Source organism: Aricia agestis, chromosome 1 (assembly GCF_905147365.1).
Source record: "Aricia agestis chromosome 1, ilAriAges1.1, whole genome shotgun sequence".
NCBI classification, from domain to species: domain Eukaryota; kingdom Metazoa; phylum Arthropoda; class Insecta; order Lepidoptera; family Lycaenidae; genus Aricia; species Aricia agestis.
Genome location: NC_056406.1, coordinates 12580865 through 12603942, shown reverse-complemented (window position 1 = coordinate 12603942; position 23078 = coordinate 12580865). Strand labels below are relative to the sequence as shown.

Below are 23078 nucleotides of genomic sequence, written 5' to 3'. Positions count from 1 at the left end.
CAAAAATAAATGCAGAATATTGTGGTGTTTGAACTCCTAGCCTACCTTTCATTTTATTATGAAGCCTCATTCACCCGTGTACAGTGGATGGGTCTTGAATAATGTTCTGGGTGTCGAGACAGGCAGCGCGGAACGCCCTCCTGCGAACGTTCCCATGGGACGCTCTATTATCATACCACCTAATTACCATCACGTACCATCCGCGCAATTAATAGCTATTGCTGTATTACAAATCATAAAACAATTACACATATCATTATATATATATATATATATATCCAGAAGTAATGTGGGAAAAGAAGAAGTGGTAAATAATCGTGCAGCGTCTGTTTCAAACTGGAAATACTCGTAAATACAAAGTTTCATGGCTGTAAAACATGCGTGCGATTCATTTATTTACTTCATACGCCTCATTTATCTAATGACTTTACAAATGGCCGGGCAAAGTTGGAAATTATTCTAGATTTCTAATTAGCCTCGTCTGGACAATTAAAGAATGTTAGCCAGATTATAATGAGTGCTTACTCAATTGTTCTAAACGAGATTGGAGTACGGGAGCCCTACAACATTTTTTTTTTGATTACTAACAAGTTAATTTTTTGTGAGTAGCTACATTTTGATAAGACGAACAACATTTTTATTTTCGAAAAATCTCGAAAGTGGCTCTCTAGCAGAGATAGATATATATACATTTTTATCTTGAAAGTGTTAGCTGACAGAGATAGAAAGGATTTGAATACTTTGAATTGATGGTCCTAAAATATGGACTGTTTCATTTGTAGGACAAGGTTACTCTTAAATTATTTAACTATTAACCTACCAATATAAAAAAAATCAGCTGATTAGGGTTCCGTTTTAGGGTTCTGTAATCAACAAAACTTGGTTGACTACTGTACACTAAAACGGAACGCTAACCAGCTGATTTTTTGTATATTGGTAGGATAATATAATAGACACTATAATATGTCTGTAGTTCGCGTGGACCGAATCCGCCGTATTGAGCGCATCGCTAATTAAACAGTTTCGCGGTGGAACCGAGGTCCGAGACATGTTCCCAGCCCAACTCGGCATCTAAACAAATTGGTGAAACTGATCTCTTCACTAGTTTACATTTTCCTCCAACCATGCTAGGAAATAAAGACAATTTTACGATGCTTGTTATTTTAAGGATTTATTTGTACTGTAAGTTTACTATGTGATTTAATACTATTAGTAACGATTTGGTAAATTAAATTACATAGTTGTATAGGCTTTCCACCTAATTTAACATCTTCCTCACCCCGTTTCATAAGCCCTAAATAATATAATAAATACATACAATTCCCTTAAAAATACAGTAAGCACCGGCTTCTTAAACGTTATTTTTTTATAAACACAAATTCAACTAAATACAAAATGCAATCAACTTTATACATAGAAACAAAGTTCGTTACTCTTAATGGGTTTTCAATAAAATTTCATTTGCCAAGCCCGCATTACATTAATGTTTCTTTGATATACTTTTCGTGAGCTTTCAGAAAGTATTATATATAATGAAACAAAATCATAATAAACACATAAATCTTATGTTGGACATTATACAGGGTGTAACAAAAATAAGTGACAATACTTGTAGAGAGTTCACTGTGAAAGTAGCAGCGCTGAAAGACCAAAAATTTTTTTCACTTTTGTATGGGGAAACTCGTGACGCTCGGGCCTTTGCCCATACAAAAGTGAAAAAAATTTTTTGTCTTTCAGAGCTGCTACTTTCACAGTGAACTCTCTACAAGGAACACGTACACACCCTAAAGTATTATCACTTATTTTTGTTACACACTGTATAAGTACACCTCATTCTTCAAGATACTATTTATAACTTTAATACCTACGTAGACTAACCCCCCTTACAAATAAAACTATTTGCACCAGCTATACTTTTTTTTTTTAGTTCTGATCTTGTCTGATACGTTAGAAAAGGTTTTGACAGATATAAGGACAAAAAAACATTGATGAACTATAACGTCTTTTTAGAATTTAGAGTTAGACAATAGACAGTGTATCTTTTAAAAGCATAATGCTCAGTTTCAGAATTCGGAGGTATGTTGATAGGAGTTTATCTATTGGAGCTTTTGATTGGCTAACGTCAAAAAGTTCAACATTAAAAAACGCTAGTGAATAGAGAAGCTTCTGTCAAAAATTCTCTGACACCGGGCATTAGTAACGAGAACCAAATATACATGTAAGTATACCTTATGCTGCCCTAAAGCTTTCTTAAAATATTATCAAATTAAAGCATCAACATAATTATATCTTGATTCTTGATGATATGACTTTTATATAGTACCTACGATAAAAATTAATTGTTTATTTTTGAAACGACTGGCATAGCGTTTATCGATTGAATCTATATGCGGGCCGCCCCTGGAAAACTCTTTAAAATATAAGTAATGTGATTTAATATATATTGACTGGTGACAGCGAGTTACCCAATTTTTGTAGAATCACCCATATTATAATATTGTTACAAAATATAATACTAAGTATTAAGTACTTACTAAAGAATTAAATCTCGCTTAATATATTTTAAATGTTGGTTGCATTTTAAAATGTAATAGATTTAGCTTAATTTAGCTTTATAAATTGCTCAGTCTTTTATGTGGGAGAGTCATGCTTCGGCACGAATGGGCCGGCTCGACCGGAGAAATACCACGTTCTCACAGAAAACCGGCGTGAAACAGCGTTTGCGCTGTGTTTCGCCGAGTGAGTGAGTTTACCGGAGGCCCAATCCCTTACCCTATTCCCTTCCCTACCCTCCCCTATTCCCTTCCCTTCCCATCCTTACCCTCCCCTATTACCCTGTTCCCTCTTAAAAGGCCGGCAACGCACTTGCAGCTCTTCTGATGCTGCGAGTGTCCATGGGCGACGGAAGTTGCTTTCCATCAGGTGACCCGTTTGCTCGTTTGCCCCCTTATTTCATAAAAAAAAAAAAGTCTACAAAACTTGGTAACTTTTGCTTCTGAACTGCGAGTAAAAAGTTCTACTTTTTGCTTCCTCCGATTTAACCAACCACGATTTATTGCTGGTATTTTTAAAGTTAATTTTTAAGCTTTGCACTACCTGTAACAAAAAGGTGCTGCTTTTGCCTTGAAAATATTTTCAGCCATTTTACCAATTTTGCTATAAAATCAACGCAACGGTTTGTATGTAAAGTCTGCAACAACTGATAGCACGTCCATCGTGGGTAGGATCGCAGACACAATAGATTTTCAATTGTTATGCGGCAGCCGGCTGCCGCTTGGGGATTGATGAGTTAAGATGATGAGATTGTATAATTGATGACTTCTTTATAAGTGTCCATTTATTATGCTATTTGGCAACAAGTCAGCAACTCTCTTACTGCACGATCAAAATTTTATATGGTACATGTTTCTATCCATTAGCAACACTCACACGAAGTGCTATGCTACTTATTCTGGTTTTTATGAACTTTCTTTTTTTATTTCCGAGAGAAAAAATGTTTTTTTAATCACAAATGATATATGTATGTATGATGAACATACAGAATTATCGATGTTTGTGTAAAAAAAATGCCTTTATCAATCAAACCACCTTTGGGCAGAAGCCCACGAAGAAGAAACAACAGTAACAAGCGTAAAGTGGCCAATCTTAATGATGTATGGCCTTTATAAAATAAAGATTAAAAAAAAACAAGCATACAGTTTAACTAATATTACGCTGAACTATTGTTTAATATAGACAACATTCAAATGAAGCAATCAAACGGTAAACACGACATTGACATTGGGTAGTCACGGCAACTTGTTTCGTAATTGCGCTCGTCAACGGAACCCAGCGACCAAATTACTCTCCGAATTATGGATGACCGTTAAAAAATCAAAACAACGTAACGTCATAATTTATGCGCACGTCTTCGCCTTTGAGGAAACAGTCGAAGTCAACAAACATATTTCAAGTCATCTAAATAAACCTAAAAATCGCTCGTGGAATTTTAGGGCCATCGAAAGGCGATTCAGCAATTCATCTCCAAGACAAAGATAGAACCGTTACGAGAGTCACGATGCCACTAAATGGAAAGTAATACAGATGGACCGAAAATTATAAACTGTGTTAATTGAACTTGTACAATTTAACGCAAAAACTTAGTTCGACTAAGAATCTAACAGCTGCAAAAGATCTTATTCGATAGTGATAAGTGATAACTGTAGACTCCCAATAAATATATGTATAGCGGTTATCAGAATAAGATACTCAAGTGATAAGTTCTGGAAGGATAATAATGATAGTTTAATTGAGTTTTGTTAATTAATGTCTTTTGAGTTTTGTTATATGTCTTTATTTTCTCTTGTAACTATTTATATGCGAAAACAATGTAATTATATATCTTCTTGCTATGTATTTACTCATATTGTTACTTAATTACCGTTTTGTTTTCCAGTAAAATAAAATAAAAAATAAAATAGTTTACAAGGAAAATAACATAAAATAAAAGGAAGTGGCTACTAGAAAAATCAATGCGTAGGGAGGAAAAGAAAGCATTACGTGATCTCAATATCATCGGCGGCTTCTTATCAAACAGAACAAATACTTGCACGCTATTAAAGACTCAAACACGCTCAGGCGCTCCATTTTTTAACGCTCGATTAACCTCAAGACCGAGGAAAGACAAACAATAGTACGAGTCAAAGCTACTTGACCAATAATAAAATAAAAATAAGAAATTAGAATAAAAAGAAAGATTATAAACAGTTATTTTAGCGCTAGAGATTCGATTTGAGACCGTAACAAATAATTTTCAATAATGTGTCTTTTTTTATGAACATCCCTAAAAATTTAACGAAAAGTTTTCATAACGTAAGAAGATAAAGAAAGAACTATCTAAGTATATCCGAAGATCATAATATTGAAATATTCTTAATTTTGTTTTTCTTTTTTTTATTACGTATTCAAATAAAACCTGAATAACATAAATATATAGTAACGTTACGCAAGGCGAGGCATGTCGGGCACAATCCATCGCGACGGTTGGTTTCAAATTTTAACCGACAATGATGTAATTCTAACGGTCGATATAAAAAATTGACATTGATTGTAATCAAGCATTATAATATTTCTTCTATTAAATGAAGTTATGATTTATATAATTAAGATGCTACATGATTATTTTAACAGTATATTCTACTAATAATTTAGGATGACTTGCAAGTAAGTATTATCTAATGAGCCTCCATCCTTTAGTAATCGATGAAACGGAATTAACGGCTTTAGGTTCAGCCAATGAGATGCTAATCAAAAAACAATTTTCGATGTTTATTTGTTTGTAGAAATACTAACCTTGAAATTGGCTCAAGCGGCTTAAGCCCTCAAGGTTAATTGAGGCTACGTCAACAGTGCCAACCCTCTTACGCAATGGAGCACCACGCTCCTCTGCTAACGACTGCTCGGTCTGTTTGCTTGACATTGACATTTTAATGAATGGCATTTAAAAATCGCTTCGTCGAAACAGCAGAATTTGGATGCAGGAGAAATTGTATTTCACTGCATTCTGATTTTTTAGCCAGGGCATCGCCGACACGTTCTACTTTTGTTGAAAGCGTATGGTGACTGCGACTCTGAAATTCCATAATATAGCAGACCACTTCGAAAACTTCATATGTTATTGTGACCTAATGTTTATATTTACGAAGTTATGTGCTGTTTATTATAATTTATATTTTAGAATCTAGATAAATATTGAGATTTTTAGGCCTTAAATAAGCCTTATCGATATCTTGCCTCGTGTTGGCTGTGTTCCAAAAAACCCCTTGAAATGTGCACTCTATATTCTTGTTTCCTCACTTCACGAGCAAATTATATAATTTATCAAGTTTTATTACCAGTCGTGACCTTAAAGAGCAGTCGTTAGGTTAGGATTTGTGGTTGTGTATTTCAAATTTGGATTTGGAATGCACTCAAAATGTTCATTCTTTAGAATTTAAATATTTATTTGAAGAATAGATTATGCAGGAAGATGTTCTATCTGCCTGCAACGTGACCTTGTAAAACGCAGTTCTATACATGCTAAATACGAACAATAACAGTATCATGTTCCAATCAATTTGACGACACTTCAAAGTAGGCACGCATCAGACGTGGGGAAGCCGCACCGACCACAACCTATTAAGTTTAAGTGCCGTCTTTGATACCGATCTCATGAAAGCTAATCTTGCTCATAATGTTAACGCTTCAGCTACCATAGCAGACTCTTACTTTATTGTGGCGGTTTTAATATTATCACATGTAGTGGTCGTGTTAATGATTATCACGTAACATACGCGAGCTAACATATAGGTATATTTTAAACATAATATAGGTGTATATTTACATCGTTGTGGATAACAGACATCCTTAAAATTATGAACTGGTTAGCAGCAAAACCTGCTAATATTTACGGACCCTGTTGGGGACGGTAATATAGCTGAATAATTGAATATAATATTTCGTGGAATTCAGTTTCATCAATGGAATGTGAAGCTACAAACCTTAAATTTGGCGTGTCAGGAACTAATCATACTGTGGTAAATCAGAGCAAGCATAGGTGTAATAGCATATCAAATGTCAAAGTGTCCGCCTACTAAAGCTCGCAAGGTCGTTTAAGCACCTACGCCCCAGTTAGGAGAAAGGAAGCTATTGTTAGCTTGATTCACGTCGCAGACTCAGATCAGACCTACTGTGCAATATAATTAACACCTATTTGTTTAAGTAGTTGGGCAACGCCGTGTGTTATTGTTACGGAGTGTTTACAAGTTGCACACAGATCTTCTGGCTCTACTACTTTTGACCGCAGTTATAACAATAATTATTGTAATAATCGACAACAATTAATTGATGTAGGAGCATATTTTGATACGGTCGTAAATAATGACATCTAAGTACACAGTACCTACATAAATACAGCCAAAATTCATACGAATTCTCGAATATATAGATTATTAAAAAAAATATTACTACAATTTTTCCTACTATATACTATATATTACTACAACCTATTCAACGTGTGAAATGATCTGGACACATCCTTTCTGGACGACATGTCTACCAACTCTGCGAAACTATTTCAGGCTGCAAGTGGGTAGTCTACTCGACAAGTTCTAGGAGTCGGCAACCAATCAGTTTATTCAAATTCGGACCTACATCACAGCGGCGGTGGTTTCACAAGAGAGATACGGAAGCAAAAACTAGAATAAGAAGTACAAAATACGCTAGAATCTAGATCAAAGTAGATCAGACGCTGTCCTTGATATATCGCCAAGTATCGTTTTCAATGACACTTGACGTCGGCCTTAAAGTCTGCGACAGGCGCGTGCGCACCTTTAGATTTTTTTTCTTTCTTCGTACTTTTATTTACTTAAATAAGGTATAAATTACTACTTATTTTTATTACTTATAAGTTATAATAATTATCTTATACATTGACGACACAGTGCCGAGCACATTATTTAGTAAGAACTTTGCATTACTTACAAGGCGTCCCAATTTCTAGTAAAGCTGATAGTATCATCAGCTCGTAAGTGGACTCGTTTATATGCATTAGTAACGGCAATTTAATAAAGTTGTCAAATGGTATGTTAATTAAAAAAAAGTATTCCATACGGAATTTAAGAGATATTTTTAAAAACTTTCCCCTGACCTTGATGTGATTAAAATTACCATTCACTCGTCGATAAAATATCTCACATGACTCCAAAGTGTCAACTCTGCTGGTTATTGATGATATAACGTTTACGATAACGCCAAATCAATCCTGATATTGCAGGTAATATAAATTATAATATGTGCACAGTCTGCACACAAACAGCAACAAATTAACATGTGTTTGCTTCTCCCTGCAAAATTTTATCAAAATGTTCAAGTAGCTTTGATACAATCAAAGCAACCACTCTCGTTTTCTATAGAAGAGGAGCAATCTGTATTGATTTCTGTACATAAATAAAAGGGGTTCCGTACCCAAAGGGTAAAAACGGGAGTCGAGACCCTATTACTGAGACTTCGATGTCTGTGATCTGTCCGTCTGTCCGTCTGTCTCCAGGCTGTATCTCAAAAACCGCTATAGCTAGACTTCTGAAATTTTCAGATTGTGTATTTCTGTTGCCGCTATAACAACAAATAATAAAATTAAAATACTTAAAGTTAATATTTCCCATACAACAAACGTACTTTTTTGGCCTTTTTGCTCGTCTGTATCTCAAAAACTGCTATAGCTAGACTTCTGAATTTTTCACAGATTGTGTGTTTCTGTTGCCGCTATAACAATAAAATATAATAAAATTAAAATTAAGTTAATACTTCAGGGGGGCTCCCATACAACAAACGTAATTTTTTGACCTTTTTTGCTCGTAGTCAATAAATGCACCAGATAGGCACTTGAAATTTTCACTAAATTCTAAATTTTATGTGTACTTTAATAATAAATTGAAAATAAAAAATATATAAGGGGGCTCCCATACAAAAACCACAATTTTGCCTACTCTCTCTATAGCGGTACGGAACCCTTCGTGCGCGAGTCTGACTCGCACTCAGCCGATTATTTAACATACTGTCATATTACTTAAAGCCATTACAGTTTTCGTAATTATTATAAAAGTGCCGGACGTAATTTTCGATGCAAGTTGATGCACCATGGTTGCGCAACTTAGTATGGTAGTCATTAAACTTAAATATAGAAGACATGCTCATTATTTGATAAGGTCCCGTAGGCCGTATATATTATGATTATAGCCAGACTGACGTAAACGAAAAGTCTGTTGTCGAAAATACAGAACCTACGACGAACGCACAATAGACATAACTACCAGTAGTTCGACTGCAAAGAAACGGACAGGTTTCAATATCTGTCAAATTCGTCGGGTTTCACTAGGATTATGAACGGAATGTGCCTCGCGCTGGCTGATATAATTTATTTTTAAATATTTAAAATAAAGATTCCAAAATTGGATTCTGACAATTTTAATCGCATGTGCCAAAACACAAACAACAATACGACCAAAGAGGAACACGTCCAGCGAATATGTCATAGTTTTAAATTCGTAGGTAACAAGTTAACAACCCTAGCAACGATTTACGTCATAATACGTCAAATTTAAAAATTTCAACATCAGTTCTAAGTCGGTATACTCTATAATTCTGTCTACTCTGACGAACTTATGAAATTTGTCAATAAATGAACAACTAATATTCTAGGGTGGGTTGCACCAACTTACTTTAACTATAACTTTAACCTTAACAAAATGTCAAATGAACTGTCAAATCACTAGTAAAAGTCCATAATTGACGCCATATTTGACGATAACCTTAACCTTAACTATAACTACGCCTCTGGTGCAACCCACCCTTAAGCTCTTAAAGTGATCCTAACTGATCGGTGATTACAATATTTAAACAAAATTCATACAACCAAAAGCTTCAGTCCAGTGGCTAAAGAAAAAAGATGACAACAAAATTCTATATCAGATAAAGAACAGCAACCATAACGCAATAACCTTTAGAGTTTTAGAGTTTAGAGCAATACCGGATGTAAGTTGTAACCATCACTATTATTTACTAATAGTACATAATAATTGTACAGCGAAAGCACTCGGTACTGATTGATGACATAATTTTCTTATTATTTACAGCGTGGAGGCAATGGAATCGATTATTATTTAAGATGAAAACATAATTTGTCGGAGAGAATTATGCGATCATAATACAATTTAACGATGATCATTTCAAACGCTTAGGCATTCGGAGTTCCGTTGTGAAATCAGGTAGACCATTCACAAAGTTATATGTTTATCGAATCCGTTTGTAAATGATAAATGAAAAATAAGCGTAGTGCAACTAGTATATTTTAATAGTATTGATCCAGATCAATATTATAAGTATAATTAATAATTATATTTAGATCTAGTTTAAAAATAATTTTGTATACTTTCGATCTATTCAATAGAAAGCTTACCAAAAGTTATTATTATTGCATTGTATGTTCAACTTTAAATTTTATGGCAACAACAATATTCGCCATATCAAATCAAGCAAAAAATAATTAAATACACAATGTTTTTAAATTTAAATGAAAGAACACAACCGGATTCCAAATGTTTTATGATTTGAATTGGTTCCCCAAGACACCAGCCATAACTCATAATTCGTACGTAAGATGGACCGGCTATTTCGGACAGGTTTCATAACATGGGGCCTATGGACCTCTTACATAATTTCGTCTCTGCCATCTGATCTAATATTATATGTCATTAACTATGCAGCCTCAATTTCATAGCGAGTACACGAAGAAATTCGGAGGTTAAGAAACTGAATTTCGAAATGTTTAGGATTAGGGATAGTAAAGAAAGAATAATGAGAGAAGAAGTCGACCGAAGTACTTTCTTTCATATTACAAATCGGTACGAAACGTTATCTATTACAAAGGTCGTTTTAATATTATCGTGTGATAAGGAAAGAAATGTCCACAGACGCAAAATAGGTACAATACGTCACGCCGATACACTCGTGATAATATAAGTGTTGATAAATCAAGGGGGAAGCGAGGAGCGACGATTTCTAGATTCTGATTCATAACTTTTTTTGTATTTACACAATATTTTGTTCATGGTTTTTCATAATATGTGAGTACTTGGAACCTGAATTTTCTTTGATGATGAACCATTTCAAACTATCTTACAGTGTACATAATAATATGGTCTCCTACAGTGCCACATTCTACATCAATTAGGGATTTCGATTCCACGGGCAATATGTCCAGTCAGTTCCGCAACTTGCTAAAGAAAGCTATTTCTGATTGTTGACTTTCATAAAATTTCTTCAGTTAAAGTATTTTTCTTGTTTCTCGACGCTTTCAAGAAAAAAACATAATATTTTGAGAATAAAATTCAACACAATATCAAATAATACCATCTCCATTTTCTAGTAAGTATTCTTCAAAATATTATTCGGCTATTCGGCCTCATTCAACTGTAGGCGGTAGCCCGCTGCCCGAGGGCTGATGCAGTTTTTCATAGAGATAATAGAGAGTCAAACCTCTGTTTTAAGACCTTGTCTTTTGTTACTTTTAATGAAAAGTTAAAAAATCTTATGCTATATTTTATATGTATTTTATGTTATTTGGCACACATGAAGAATAGTTCACGTGAAAGGACATAAGTTTCTTTTTTTGCGGAAAAATGTACGGTTTCCGTGACATTCCTAAATGTCGAAGGGCGAAGCCGCGCGGAACATCTAGTCTTATATAATCTCCACAGTCCACATTAATATTATGCCACCGGGCCGTGGGAACTCGCCAGGATTCGCTGCGTCAGGTCCGCGGCTGTCATTTGTCGTTATTTACTTGGTTTTTTGTGCCCACCGCCACGTAATGCGGGGATTTAAAAATACTAAGCCGTCTAAGGAGCAAGATGATGCACAAGCGACGCTTATTACATCGATCCTGACAGAGTAAAGAAATTATAAATAATACATGTTTGCTTTAGAAATGAAAAAATAAAGTTTTATACCTTGTCAAGTCACTTTTCTTACGTGTCCGTCAAGGATAAAGCATAATACTAGAGATCGCCCAATGGTCGAAATTCGACCTTACTTGCAACGACATTAGGACTACTACCTATATCTTATATATAAAAATGGATTTGCAAATGTGTTAGTCGTGCTAAAACTCGAAAACCGCTGAAGGGATTGGGCTGATTTTAGTCTTAAAATATTCGTGGAAGTCCAGGGAAGGTTTTAAAGTGACACGAAGTTCACCGGGACGCGTATTTACAAAGGCTATACCATTAGAGTGAAAGCGCAAACTGAACTGGCTTAGCTTTTGTTTGACAAAAACTTAACGAAACCCTAATCTATTATAGTACTGAAAATAATCGAAATCGCCTAGACTTTGTTAGCTAAGTTCTTTCTAACATTGCAGCAACAAATGCTATTCAATTTAAATACCGATATGGTAAATATATCGTCATCGTTAGCTTTAAAAATTGGTGGATATTTACATGGAAATTATTATTATTTGAGTGACAAAAAAAAACTAAAATAAATTAACAAACGAACTTTTAATAGGTAACAAACAGGTATCTACACACTACACACTTGTTGAGAGTACAAATAATAATAAAACTATAATATTTATTCTAGCGTAGGTACCTCTAATGTAAAATACAAAACGCAGATAATATAATATTTTTTATCAAATTTACGATTAGCTTAGGTAGTATTTTTACAATTTAAACATAATTCGTAACAGTCAGTCTTATTTATTAGTATGGCACATAACATTACACAACAAAACATAAGATGAAAGATAGACAGATATACAACCTAATCCTAAAATTCCTAAATAATGTTCAATGAAGTTACTTTAATGTTTTTAGCACTTGCTTGATTTTTTTCTATATTAATACTTATATTGTGAGGTCTTACGGCCGACCAATCGCGTTCGCGATAAAGAAGTATAATGGTGGTGAGCCTCTCCTCGACTAGGTTTTGTTCGTACGTAATGTTTGAAAATATGTCGACAAAAGCTTATCTATTTCAGTGAATATGCCGACCAATCGCGATCGCGATAAACAAGTATGGCGGTGAGCCTCTACTCGATTAAGTTTTGTTCGTACGTAATGTTTGATAATTATGTCGACAAAAGCTTATCTATTTCGGTGAATACGTATAATACAGTACTAGGTTTTGTCCGTGCATTTTCTTTGAAAATATCAAAGCAAAAAGCTAATCCACTTGAGTCAATTTTTTTACTGAGATAGAATAGGTATTGTCGAGTAATATGCATAAACAAAAGCTCATCTATTAGAGTTCGACTCGTGACTCAAATAGTATAGCCTTTGTAAATACGCCACCGGGACAGCTAGTTTTGTAATAAACTTCATCATAGTTTTTTTTTTCAATTCTTTCTCTGGGACTCAGCTGATCTCAGACTGGCCGTATAAGCTTTATCTAATAGTATCTAAAATTAAATAAAAAAAACAATAATCCATTTTCAATTTGTCAACTTGTTGTCAACAGACTTCAACCATAAATAAAAGAGTATAATTCGTAAGTATAGGCTTGTCACTCAAAATTCTGTCATCTTCCTTAGTAGTAGTGCTGTAGTGTGTGTAATGTTTTATTTGTTAAAATATATATGATAAAAGCATAAATTTAAAATAATATTAGCTCGATGCACTCCTTCACCATATAAACTGTAACTGTGCGAAATTTCATGCGCCTACGTTTCCCCATTTTTCGTAAAAAGGGTTACAAAGTTTTCCTCTCACGTATTAATATATAGATTCTATGAAATACTTTGTGGATCTTTTTACTAGCGGCTTGTTTAAAAGCTTAAACCGGGCTTTTAACATCTTAAGCTGATTTATCCTTTCTGTTTTAATTTATACAGAACATTGAACACATCCGTTTTGGAATCGTGTCACAGGTGCCCTAATTCATGATAAATATTTCTGAAAGGTTCTTTATCTGCAATCAACCGGTGGTTGAGGGCGTAATGAAAGTAATTTTCCGGACGTGACGTCACGGCGCTGGTGCGAGCGAGCAAGGTCACGAGGGGATATCGATCCAACCTTCGAGCAGGACCCCACCCTTTGCCAACATGACGTCACTGTTGCCATTTGCGTGCCAGCTGAAAATTACTCTAGGATTTAGTACTATATTTGTACTCCCGAGTGTGATTTATAACAAAGTCTAAAATGTAACGATTGTATCTTAGACTTGTACTCTTATAGCTGGGTTTGAATTCTCAGGTCCCTCAACCAGGTTTGCTGATGGTAATTTTGATACTTGATGCTGTTTTCTACCAGTAGTACCACCGAAGTATTTTTCAAATGTGCAACATCTGTGTCGTATGACGTATACTGCAACTATAAACACAAACACCGTCAACCTATATCTTGAGATAAATCGCGACAAAACTGCAAGTAGGTTTATGACGTAACTACAAAGAGGAGACATTCCGTGATCGTTCACACATACTTCACGCTCTTCGCAGTACACCTAACACCGTCTACTGGCCGCTAAATACCGACCCTAACCACACATACTTATTACCATGAAACTTTGTTGTGCGCCGAAAACGTGACTCCCATACCGCATGGAACTTCATACAAGTAAAGCTGCGATTACACTCATCCTAAGTTTAGCTGTAGCATAAGAGTCAACCTTAGGGCCGGTTGTTTGATCACTAGTAAAAAATTACTAATATTATCCGTAACCACTAGTTAGTTAACTGTAGTTAAACCTTGACCAGTTGTTAAAATAGAAATACGTTGTTTCAACTGATTTTTGACTTTAGTTAAAAGTAACAATCGTCAATTGTGTTGCTATTTGAAGGAACGTGGGGAACCCAAAATTCTGCCGGGAGAATTTTTTTACTACTGGTAATATTATTTATGAAACGTCGGCTGTACCGAACCTTTTGCGCTCACGCACAACCAATGTTCAAAGAACAATAGCTCTTAAAGTATTTGACATACGGACGTAATTAAAACTTAACTCAAATTCTTTGGATATAATAATCAATAAAGATGGGTTTATTGGGTCATGGGGACTCTTTCTGTAAAAAATACAATTGTTTTTAATTTTTGCACGTGTTTTCTCAATTTTTTAGAAACTTTATGACTCATTTAAACTTTTTGCATAAAAATATCCCTTTTTGTGTTTTTATGGTAGCTAAGTTTCAATATTTATGTAATACAGCACCGTTGTTGTTGGTACCTACTGGCTACTTACCTATTTAGTAAATAGTACACAATATAGACTTAATCACTTCAGCAACTATCCAAAGTACTGTTTCTTTGGACATTCTAAACCTTTCGAAAAATTCGACTTCATCCCAATAGTCTAGCAGCTAGCTGCACAATTTTAGAGCGAAATGTTTTCGGGCGACGCGGCGTGTTAAAACGCATTCTAGAATGATTTCTTCATCAGAAGAACTTTCCGAGTCATCGAAATGTATAAGTACATTTAAATCCATTATTTTTTATAAAAGCACTCTTTTTGGGAAGTAAAGTATTACAACTCGACTAGATATTACAATTACAACAAACAAATCAAACTAATGGTCAATGTTAACTACGCAGTCCGAGCGTGGTCAAATTATTTAACAATTTGTCCAAAACTTTTACTACAGTTAGCTTAACTATCCATTGAAAAACAACATTTTGTAATTTTTAACCAATAGTTAGTTTAACTAACAGTTTTTAACTATTAGTAACCTTAACTAGCGGTCAAAAAACGGGCCCTTATTAACGTTAAATAACTATAGTTAAACAGTGAATGTAGGCAAGCGGTGAACGTCCTTAATATTTTGTTACCTATGTATTTGCTCACAATTTACCTAAATGTCCGTTTATTATGACATAACATTATCATTGTCTTTATAATTATAATTTATGCGTTTGTTTTACATGTAACAGAAGTTCAAAAGTTTAGCTTTAGAGTTTAGAGTGGACCTTAAATAACAAAAGGTCGGAAGTTCGGGACTGTTTTGTGTCGACTGTCGGGCAACTAGCAAGTAGCCCTGGACACAATAGGGATTTCTCAGAAAAAAGGTTGTGGCAGGTAAGCAAAGTTCACTATTCATCTATTTAGAGCTAGTGTGTCCGTAAAAGTAACCTGCCGTGTTACTTTTTAAATTTTAACAATTTAGATGTGGAGAAGACGTGAGAACTGAGAAAATTTCAAAACAAAACTAGTTCAAAGAACTTCTCTGAAATAACTTTTTTTAATCTGAATTTTTTGATTGGTTAATAACGCTGTTGAAAAGATAAACTCCTGACAAAAAAAACTCAAGAAATCATCTAAGTAGGGCATAATTTTCAACCGACTTTCAAAAATGTTTTATACGTGGGTGAGCCATGCTTCGGCACGAATGGGCCGGCTCGACCGGAGAAATACCACGTTCTCACAGAAAACCGGCGTGAAACAGCGCTTGCGCTGTTTTTCGCCGAGTGAGTGAGTTTACCGGAGGCCCAATCCGCTACCTTATTCCCTTCCCTACCCTCCCCTATTCTCTTCCCTTCCCTTCTTTACTCTCCCCTATTCCCTTCCCTTTCCTTCCTTACCCTCCCCTATTACCCTGTTCCCTCTTAAAAGGCCGGCAACGCACTTGCAGCTCTTCTGATGCAGAGTGTCCATGGGCGACGGAAGTTGCTTTCCATCAGGTGACCCGTTTGCTCGTTTGCCCCCTTTATTTCATTAAAAAAAAATGTTTTTTTTATTCAACGTATGGATTTTTAAATGGTCATCTCTAGCCAAATCTGGCGTAGTATTATTTACTTTACATAGCATTGACAGTCAGGTGCGAATAGTGCGATGATGTTCGTAGATCTTTATTGCCGCAATTGCCGCTCTCAAATATATTATCATGAGAATTTCTTTCCAAACACAATAAATCCTCAGAGAAACTAAGACACAATAGTAGCGGAAACGCTATTGAAAGCAGGTTACCGTAAACAATAAATTATATAATCTGCTAGATACATCCGAGGAAGCCTACATCTAGGTTTATTGACATTTAACAGAGGAGTTAACGATTGACTTAGCAGAGCCGGCCGGTTGAGAAACCAAATTGAAAGTTGAGGTGGACCTAATCGAAAGAGTTAAAATGAAACTAGATGACCCGATGAACTTCTTACACATCCTTCCTAATATAAACCTTCCCTAGACTTGGTAATACTAATATTATATTAATATATTCTGTGCCTAGACTTACTTCCATAAATATTTCAACACTAAAATTATTCAAATCGGTTAAGCGTTTAAGCGCGAAGAGGCAACATAAAGAGAAGAAAGACAGACAGACAGATGTACATTTTCGCGTTTGTAATATTAGTATGGATTATTATTTTATTAAGGTGAGGACTGAGGTGTATGGACTTAAAATATCACACAGGACCTACTGAAAAGTATAAGTACGAAAAGTTTACAAGAGACCAAACAAGAGAGCAAAGAGTAAAGACCCATTCGTGCTCATACTGGCGACGACACCTTCAAGTTCCAACTAAGAAAACGTGTGAAAACAACAGAACTATTGAACAATTTTTTCATCCCGCGAAGCAGAAAGTCTGGCTCTTTCTTAAAATGAAGTAGTGACTACTATCATATCGCACTTTGAGCACTCCGTTATTGACCTAACAAGGTATTTACTATTTACCCCAACTTTTCAACAAATATCTGCGAAACGATACTATGTAGGTAATTATAATGATAAATAGCTTAGCATAATCATAATAATCGGAACTATCATTAAACTATCGATACTATCAAACATAATATCTACTAGCACATGGCATATCAATTCCTTTCAACATGAATTTTTCATTTCAAAGACAGGCTACCAAAAGGCCGTGCAGACCTAAGAAAAGGTGGCGCGACGAACTAGACGCTGTAGGATTGTTTAGAGCAGGGTTTCCCAAACTTATTTTGTCTACTGTCCACTTTGAGAACAAATTATGTTTTAGCGCCACCATTTTTCATATTTGTTAGCGGACTATCCATCTTTGTTATTATACTATGTTGACGCGGACGAAGTCGCGGGCAACAGCTAGTTTTAAAAATATAGATTGAGGAGTTAACCGTCTGTAATGAAAGCCTGAAGTAGGTATTTATAAATCTCAATTGTCATCTGAACCTAATAAAGTCAACTTAATTTGGTAGGACGAATTAATCGGCGTTACTATGATTAGATCATTAAGTCGCAAAATAGCGTAAAGCCGGTCAATATAAAATATGTTTATATTGACCCGTTTAGTAAAGTGGTGGAGGTCAAACTGCACCCGTAAATAATAAGTCAATAAGAGTGTCAACTGGCGGCTGCGTATCTATGCCAGCCTCCTAGATACATGGAAATTGGCAAGTCAGACACCTTATTAGGCTCGATATATTCATAACAAATGAACTATGTAAGTAAGTCATAATATTGATTTGTCTCGGTTTTAAAAAAATCTCAAAAATTGTTTGTGCAGGTCACTGCACAAACAATTTTCATAACAGACCACATAACTTATTAGTCATTACTTATTAGATAAGTGATTAGTTGATTGCTGTTTAGACTTTACGTAACTTACTTTATCGGCATGTTATTTACAGAGTTTGATTATTATAATTATTCCACATAATTACTAATTATAATATTAAGTATAGCAAAATTGTATCTAAAGCAGAATATACCTACCTATTGTCAATTTGCTGCAATTTCTAGTTCATGAAGGACTAACACCACAGAATATATATTAGTAGTACCAACTAACACACAGAAAACTGTCCCAATTAATAAAATTGGAGGCAGTATCTTTTCTTGGAAAATGTTCAAGAACCGTTTTGTATAAGTTTTGCATTAAGTTGAGATTTGAGAACTTGAGGTGAGTACCTTCATCATCCTGAATAAAGGATTGCTCTCCAGCGGCTGATGAGTGATGGCAGTTGACAAACGGTAGATTAGTGGATGTTAGGTATATTTACCTAGTACTGCTTGCAGATCGTATGATTCGCATCGCCAATGCTCTTATTTTAGTGACTATCCGGAGACCGTACCTACCTTTACTGTGAAAATGAGTATTATTACTTAATTTACGTTTTGACTTTTGCAAAATAATATAGGTAATATGACTATAAAATAGAAAAAAAATTGGCTTTTTATTAACTAAACAGGTAGTAATTGATATCTTATCAGCTAAAACTAGTGAGATGTAAGTACCTATATAAACAATAACAAGAAGTTGTATTTTCCGAACCCTAGCGGTTCATCTCCAATGTAAGTTTCTTACCTTTATCTAATAAGTACTTCATAGTATTATGGTCAGTCGAATTCCATGCGTGTAATTAATGCATACAGCATAGGTATATTTGTGTAATCCGTGATCAGTGATCAGTGGCGTAGCTACCGCCGTATATGCCGTATCAATTATACGAGGCCCCCGGGCCACGGGGGGCCCCAACGAGAGCAAAATTATTAATAACTCACCATTTCTTAAAGTTAAAAAAACCATACCTTAGGGCCCCCTAACATTGTTTATACGGGGCCCCGCCACTCGCCAAGGCACGCTACGCTTCTGTCACTGATCAGTGATCACTATCTTCGACGATTACAAAAGCAAGTACTTAGATAACAGCATCGTTGACAGCCATACTTATTAATAAACAAACAGCAAACTAATAAGTTTACCTTTTTAATATCTACCTGCTACAGTAAGACCCTGTCTAGAAAATACTCACCCCTCGTCTGCAGCAACGTGCTAGGATGAACCGTCCCATCTTTATGTATCAAAACATGTTCCAGCTCGGTCGGCAAGTAGTATGCGTTTCCTTCTTCGAGACATTTCTGATAGCAACGCGAGGCTTGGTAGAAGAGAGCCCAGGCGTGCTCCTCGCTTATATTGGAGTTGAAGGCTTGAAGTATCTGCTGGAGAGTGAGGCACTCGGCTGCGTCCAGCGAGACCTCGGTCCCGCCGGGGGCGCCGGCACTGTCCTTGCGCATCATCGCGCTACCCTGCACCAGTCGGTCCCATGTTCAAATGAACACAACACCTTTTATCACTTCTGCGGGTCAGTATTCACGGGTTCATTTGTAGCGGCACACAGAATTTTGATAATCACCAAACAAAAGCAAAATCTACATCACAACAAATCCTGTCACATATTCCCACAAAATGTCACTGTCAGTTTATTTGCGTTGAACGAATGAGTTTTCAGTTTTGTCGGGCTAGTTGCGTTGTTAAGATCGCGAGAGCGCGTGCGCGAACCTCGGCGAGCGAGCGACGATCGACATGCACACTTATCGGCGACTCGGCCTCAACTGGCGTTAGTTTTCGGTTTTCCGTATCCGTAGCGCCTGCCCGCTGCCGGCTGATGCGGCCGCCTCAACTGCGAGATAACGGCCGCAGCCGCTGTTGGCGGGCTTGCACTTGAAAACACCTCACGCACTACAAAATCTCCCTAATTTGTTTACGTCTAACACTATAAAAGGTACTTTGTAAAAAATAGGTACTTTGTAACTAATCTTGGTTCCTTTTCCTTTAGAGAACTGGCTTTTTCAGGGTTTCGTAGCCAAATGGCGAAAATGGAATCCTTATGGATTCGTCATGTCTGTCAGTCTGTACGTCCATTATATGTTTTCCATTTTTAGGGTTAAGTACTTACCTGATTATAGGTCTACCGGGATCTGATAGCAATTTTTGACAGCAAATTTTCAAAAAACATCCTTGATCATTGGATAAAAATTTATATTTGCATGTTTAACACATAAAATCAGACGCTATAAGAAAAAAACGATCAAAATGTTTTATTTCAATTACCCCGGTATTGCTAGAGCCCATTTAGTTTCTCACTTTTTGCCATTAGATTCTGGTAGACCTATACTTATTGTTATCAAAGCAAAATATAGAAATTTAAACTTTTGTTACATTTTTGGTGCAGCCTGCTTTACTAGGCTGATGGGTATTTAATTATTTATTAATTCCCTAGTCCTTTTAAATTAGTAGATTAGTAGAGGTCATAACTCATAGCCCATAGGTACACTCTAAACAGACATAATATTATGGCCCCTTTGTGTCCAAATGGGCTCTATGTGGAGTGACTGGCGATCCATGTTACTTCGACCTCGGAATCGATCCCAGGATCAGTCGGTCATTCATGCCACTGCAGCACTGGAGTGAATCGGGGTCAGTCACTTCACGCGACAGAGCACGGTGTTAAAATCATGTTAAAGTTCAACTAAATTCGTGATTTTATAGCCTAAATGTTATTTAAACAAGATTTATTGTCATGTTGTCAATGTTACTTTCACCATCATCATCAGGTCATGATTCATGATTAAAGCAAGCTGGCACTCCTTTGCGGTCGGTGTCAAGACAAGGAAAGAGCGTGTACAGAAAGCTCATTTACAAATAATATAATGTTTTTGTGGACCCCATTCCATAAAAAAAATATTATTAATTCGGTTATGACTTCTGAGCACGTCCGAAAACCGAACGATACCCCGAGCTGGCCAGAATAAAAATCCCTAAGACACAAATCCCACATTATTGTATTCATAATGCAATTTTTGCTTATTGCAATATCAATTATTATTATTATTGGTAGGTAAGACCTTGGAGACCGAGCTCTGCTAGTAGTTCAATGGGGAAACGCTGCTAAAAAGTGGGAGCTTCCCAATTCCCAAGGGATGAGACCTAGGTAATATTTCCTTCCCAAAATTTCATAGTTCCTTGACATAGGTGTAACAAAACATAGTGATAATACTTTGTGTATGATTCCCCCCCTTGATAGGCTTGACTGTGAAAGTAGCAGTGCTAAAAGAGTAACTTTAAAAAAACTTTTGTATGGACAAACCCGCGGCGCTTGCCCATACAAATCACAAAAAACTTGCTCTTTTAGCGCTACTACTTTTACAGTAAACTCTGTATAAGTACGCACCCTAAATTATTACCACTATGTTTTGGTCACCCTGCTAATTGTGCAATACTGTCTTGTTTATAGTATAAAACGTTTAACACTAGAAAGACCGGAGCGGTCAAATGACCGCATTTTCGTTTTCAATTTGCGATATTTTTGTTACCGTTGCATGAAATTCGTTTTCCTTTCGTGACATTTAATAATTTTCGATTGTTAAAATTGTTATAAAATGTTTTTAATGATAGCTCAATAATTATAAGTTTTAAATAATAACCTACCTAGAAAGACCGCAGCGGTCAATTGACCGCTTGAATACAATTTCTAAAGAAAATGGGTTTATCTTGCATGTTTTATTTTTGTTTCAAATGTTTTATTATTATTTATGCTTTGTTTGTATATAATATATTAAATTTGATTTAAAATTTATTAAAAACTCGACTGAAATAGATTTGTGAATGACTCATAGGACAAAGATTGGGATAAATACTTTTATTTATGTAAATTGTCTAAAATTTCACATTTTGATATGTAAATATAATGGGAATATATTTGCAAATATATTATCACTAAAACGTGTACAAATAAAATCTTTTGCATTGCCTGTTTTGACACTGTAGTGTATTTCAAGGTTTTTTCCTAGTGAAACCCTGTTTATTGAAAAACATCAACGTTACTTCAAATATCAGCGTAGATTTTCGTATTATTGTTGCCTGACCTGGCCTAACACAGCCAGGGTTTATTGGTTGTTCAAATTAAAACAAAATATTTATGCTAAGTTGATGTTATTTTTTTTATTTTACTTACACAAACAAAGCAAATAAGAAACTAAAGGTTACGAATTGTAGTTCTATGAAAAATTTATAAAATTGTTAAAAATATGCAATTTTTAAATATATTTTATTTCTATAGCATATTTTAATACTTTTTTAGCTTTAGTGATAATAGATTTTTATGATGTGACTAAAAATACGATACCAAATCACGGTACGTTTACGCGGTATTTTCACGAAGATGCTCATAGCTTCTTGACATGATTTACTGTACATTCAAGTAACTTTACCATTCTATGCTAAAATTGGAAAATATAAAATATGTAAAAAACTGAGTTTTATGCTCAAATATAGGAACAAAACCTACAAGTCTTGTGGAGTCATTATAATGTCAATCATGTTAGTAGTAGGTCTATAAAATGCTTTTTTAAATATTTTTTTTAAATGTTTGTTCTATAATTTAATTTAATTACATTTATAAATAATTACATGATCAACAAAATGCAAAAGCAAAATAATAAGACACACAAAAAACGTCAAAACGTCAAAACTTTCTAGAAAGACCAAGAGCGGTCAAATGACCCATCATCGGTCATTTGACCGCTCTTGGTCTTCCTAGGAAGTTCGGAATTCCGGTCTTTCTAGTGTTAATTAGCAATGTCGTGTTCATAGGTTTTTGTATTCAGTTTTCAATTTCCATACATTTAGGTCGTTCATTTAACAAGGTCACCCAAAAGTGGTTTATGCTCTAAAGCGGTAATCTAACTTCATCTTAATGATGATGAGCTAGTGAGACTTGAAAGTCAACAAATCAAATTTTAATAGCGCTGTTAGCCCGCCATATATCAAAAGCCGCGCTAATGTATTTTTGATACAAAATATTTATACACT

General features: G+C 35.2%; 1 protein-coding gene across 5 annotated transcripts in view; it reads right to left on the bottom strand.

Moving 5' to 3' along the window:
• LOC121733452 (protein spire) overlaps positions 1-19826 on the bottom strand; it is a 142663-nt gene extending 122837 nt beyond the window's left edge. For all 5 annotated transcript variants that reach the window (XM_042123718.1, XM_042123726.1, XM_042123744.1 and 2 more), the window contains exon 1: positions 19240-19826. In XM_042123718.1, the coding sequence (XP_041979652.1) occupies positions 19240-19504 (265 nt within the window). In that variant the 5' untranslated portion in view covers positions 19505-19826. The remainder of the gene's footprint in view (positions 1-19239) is intronic.
• Positions 19827-23078: the final 3252 nt, after the last annotated feature.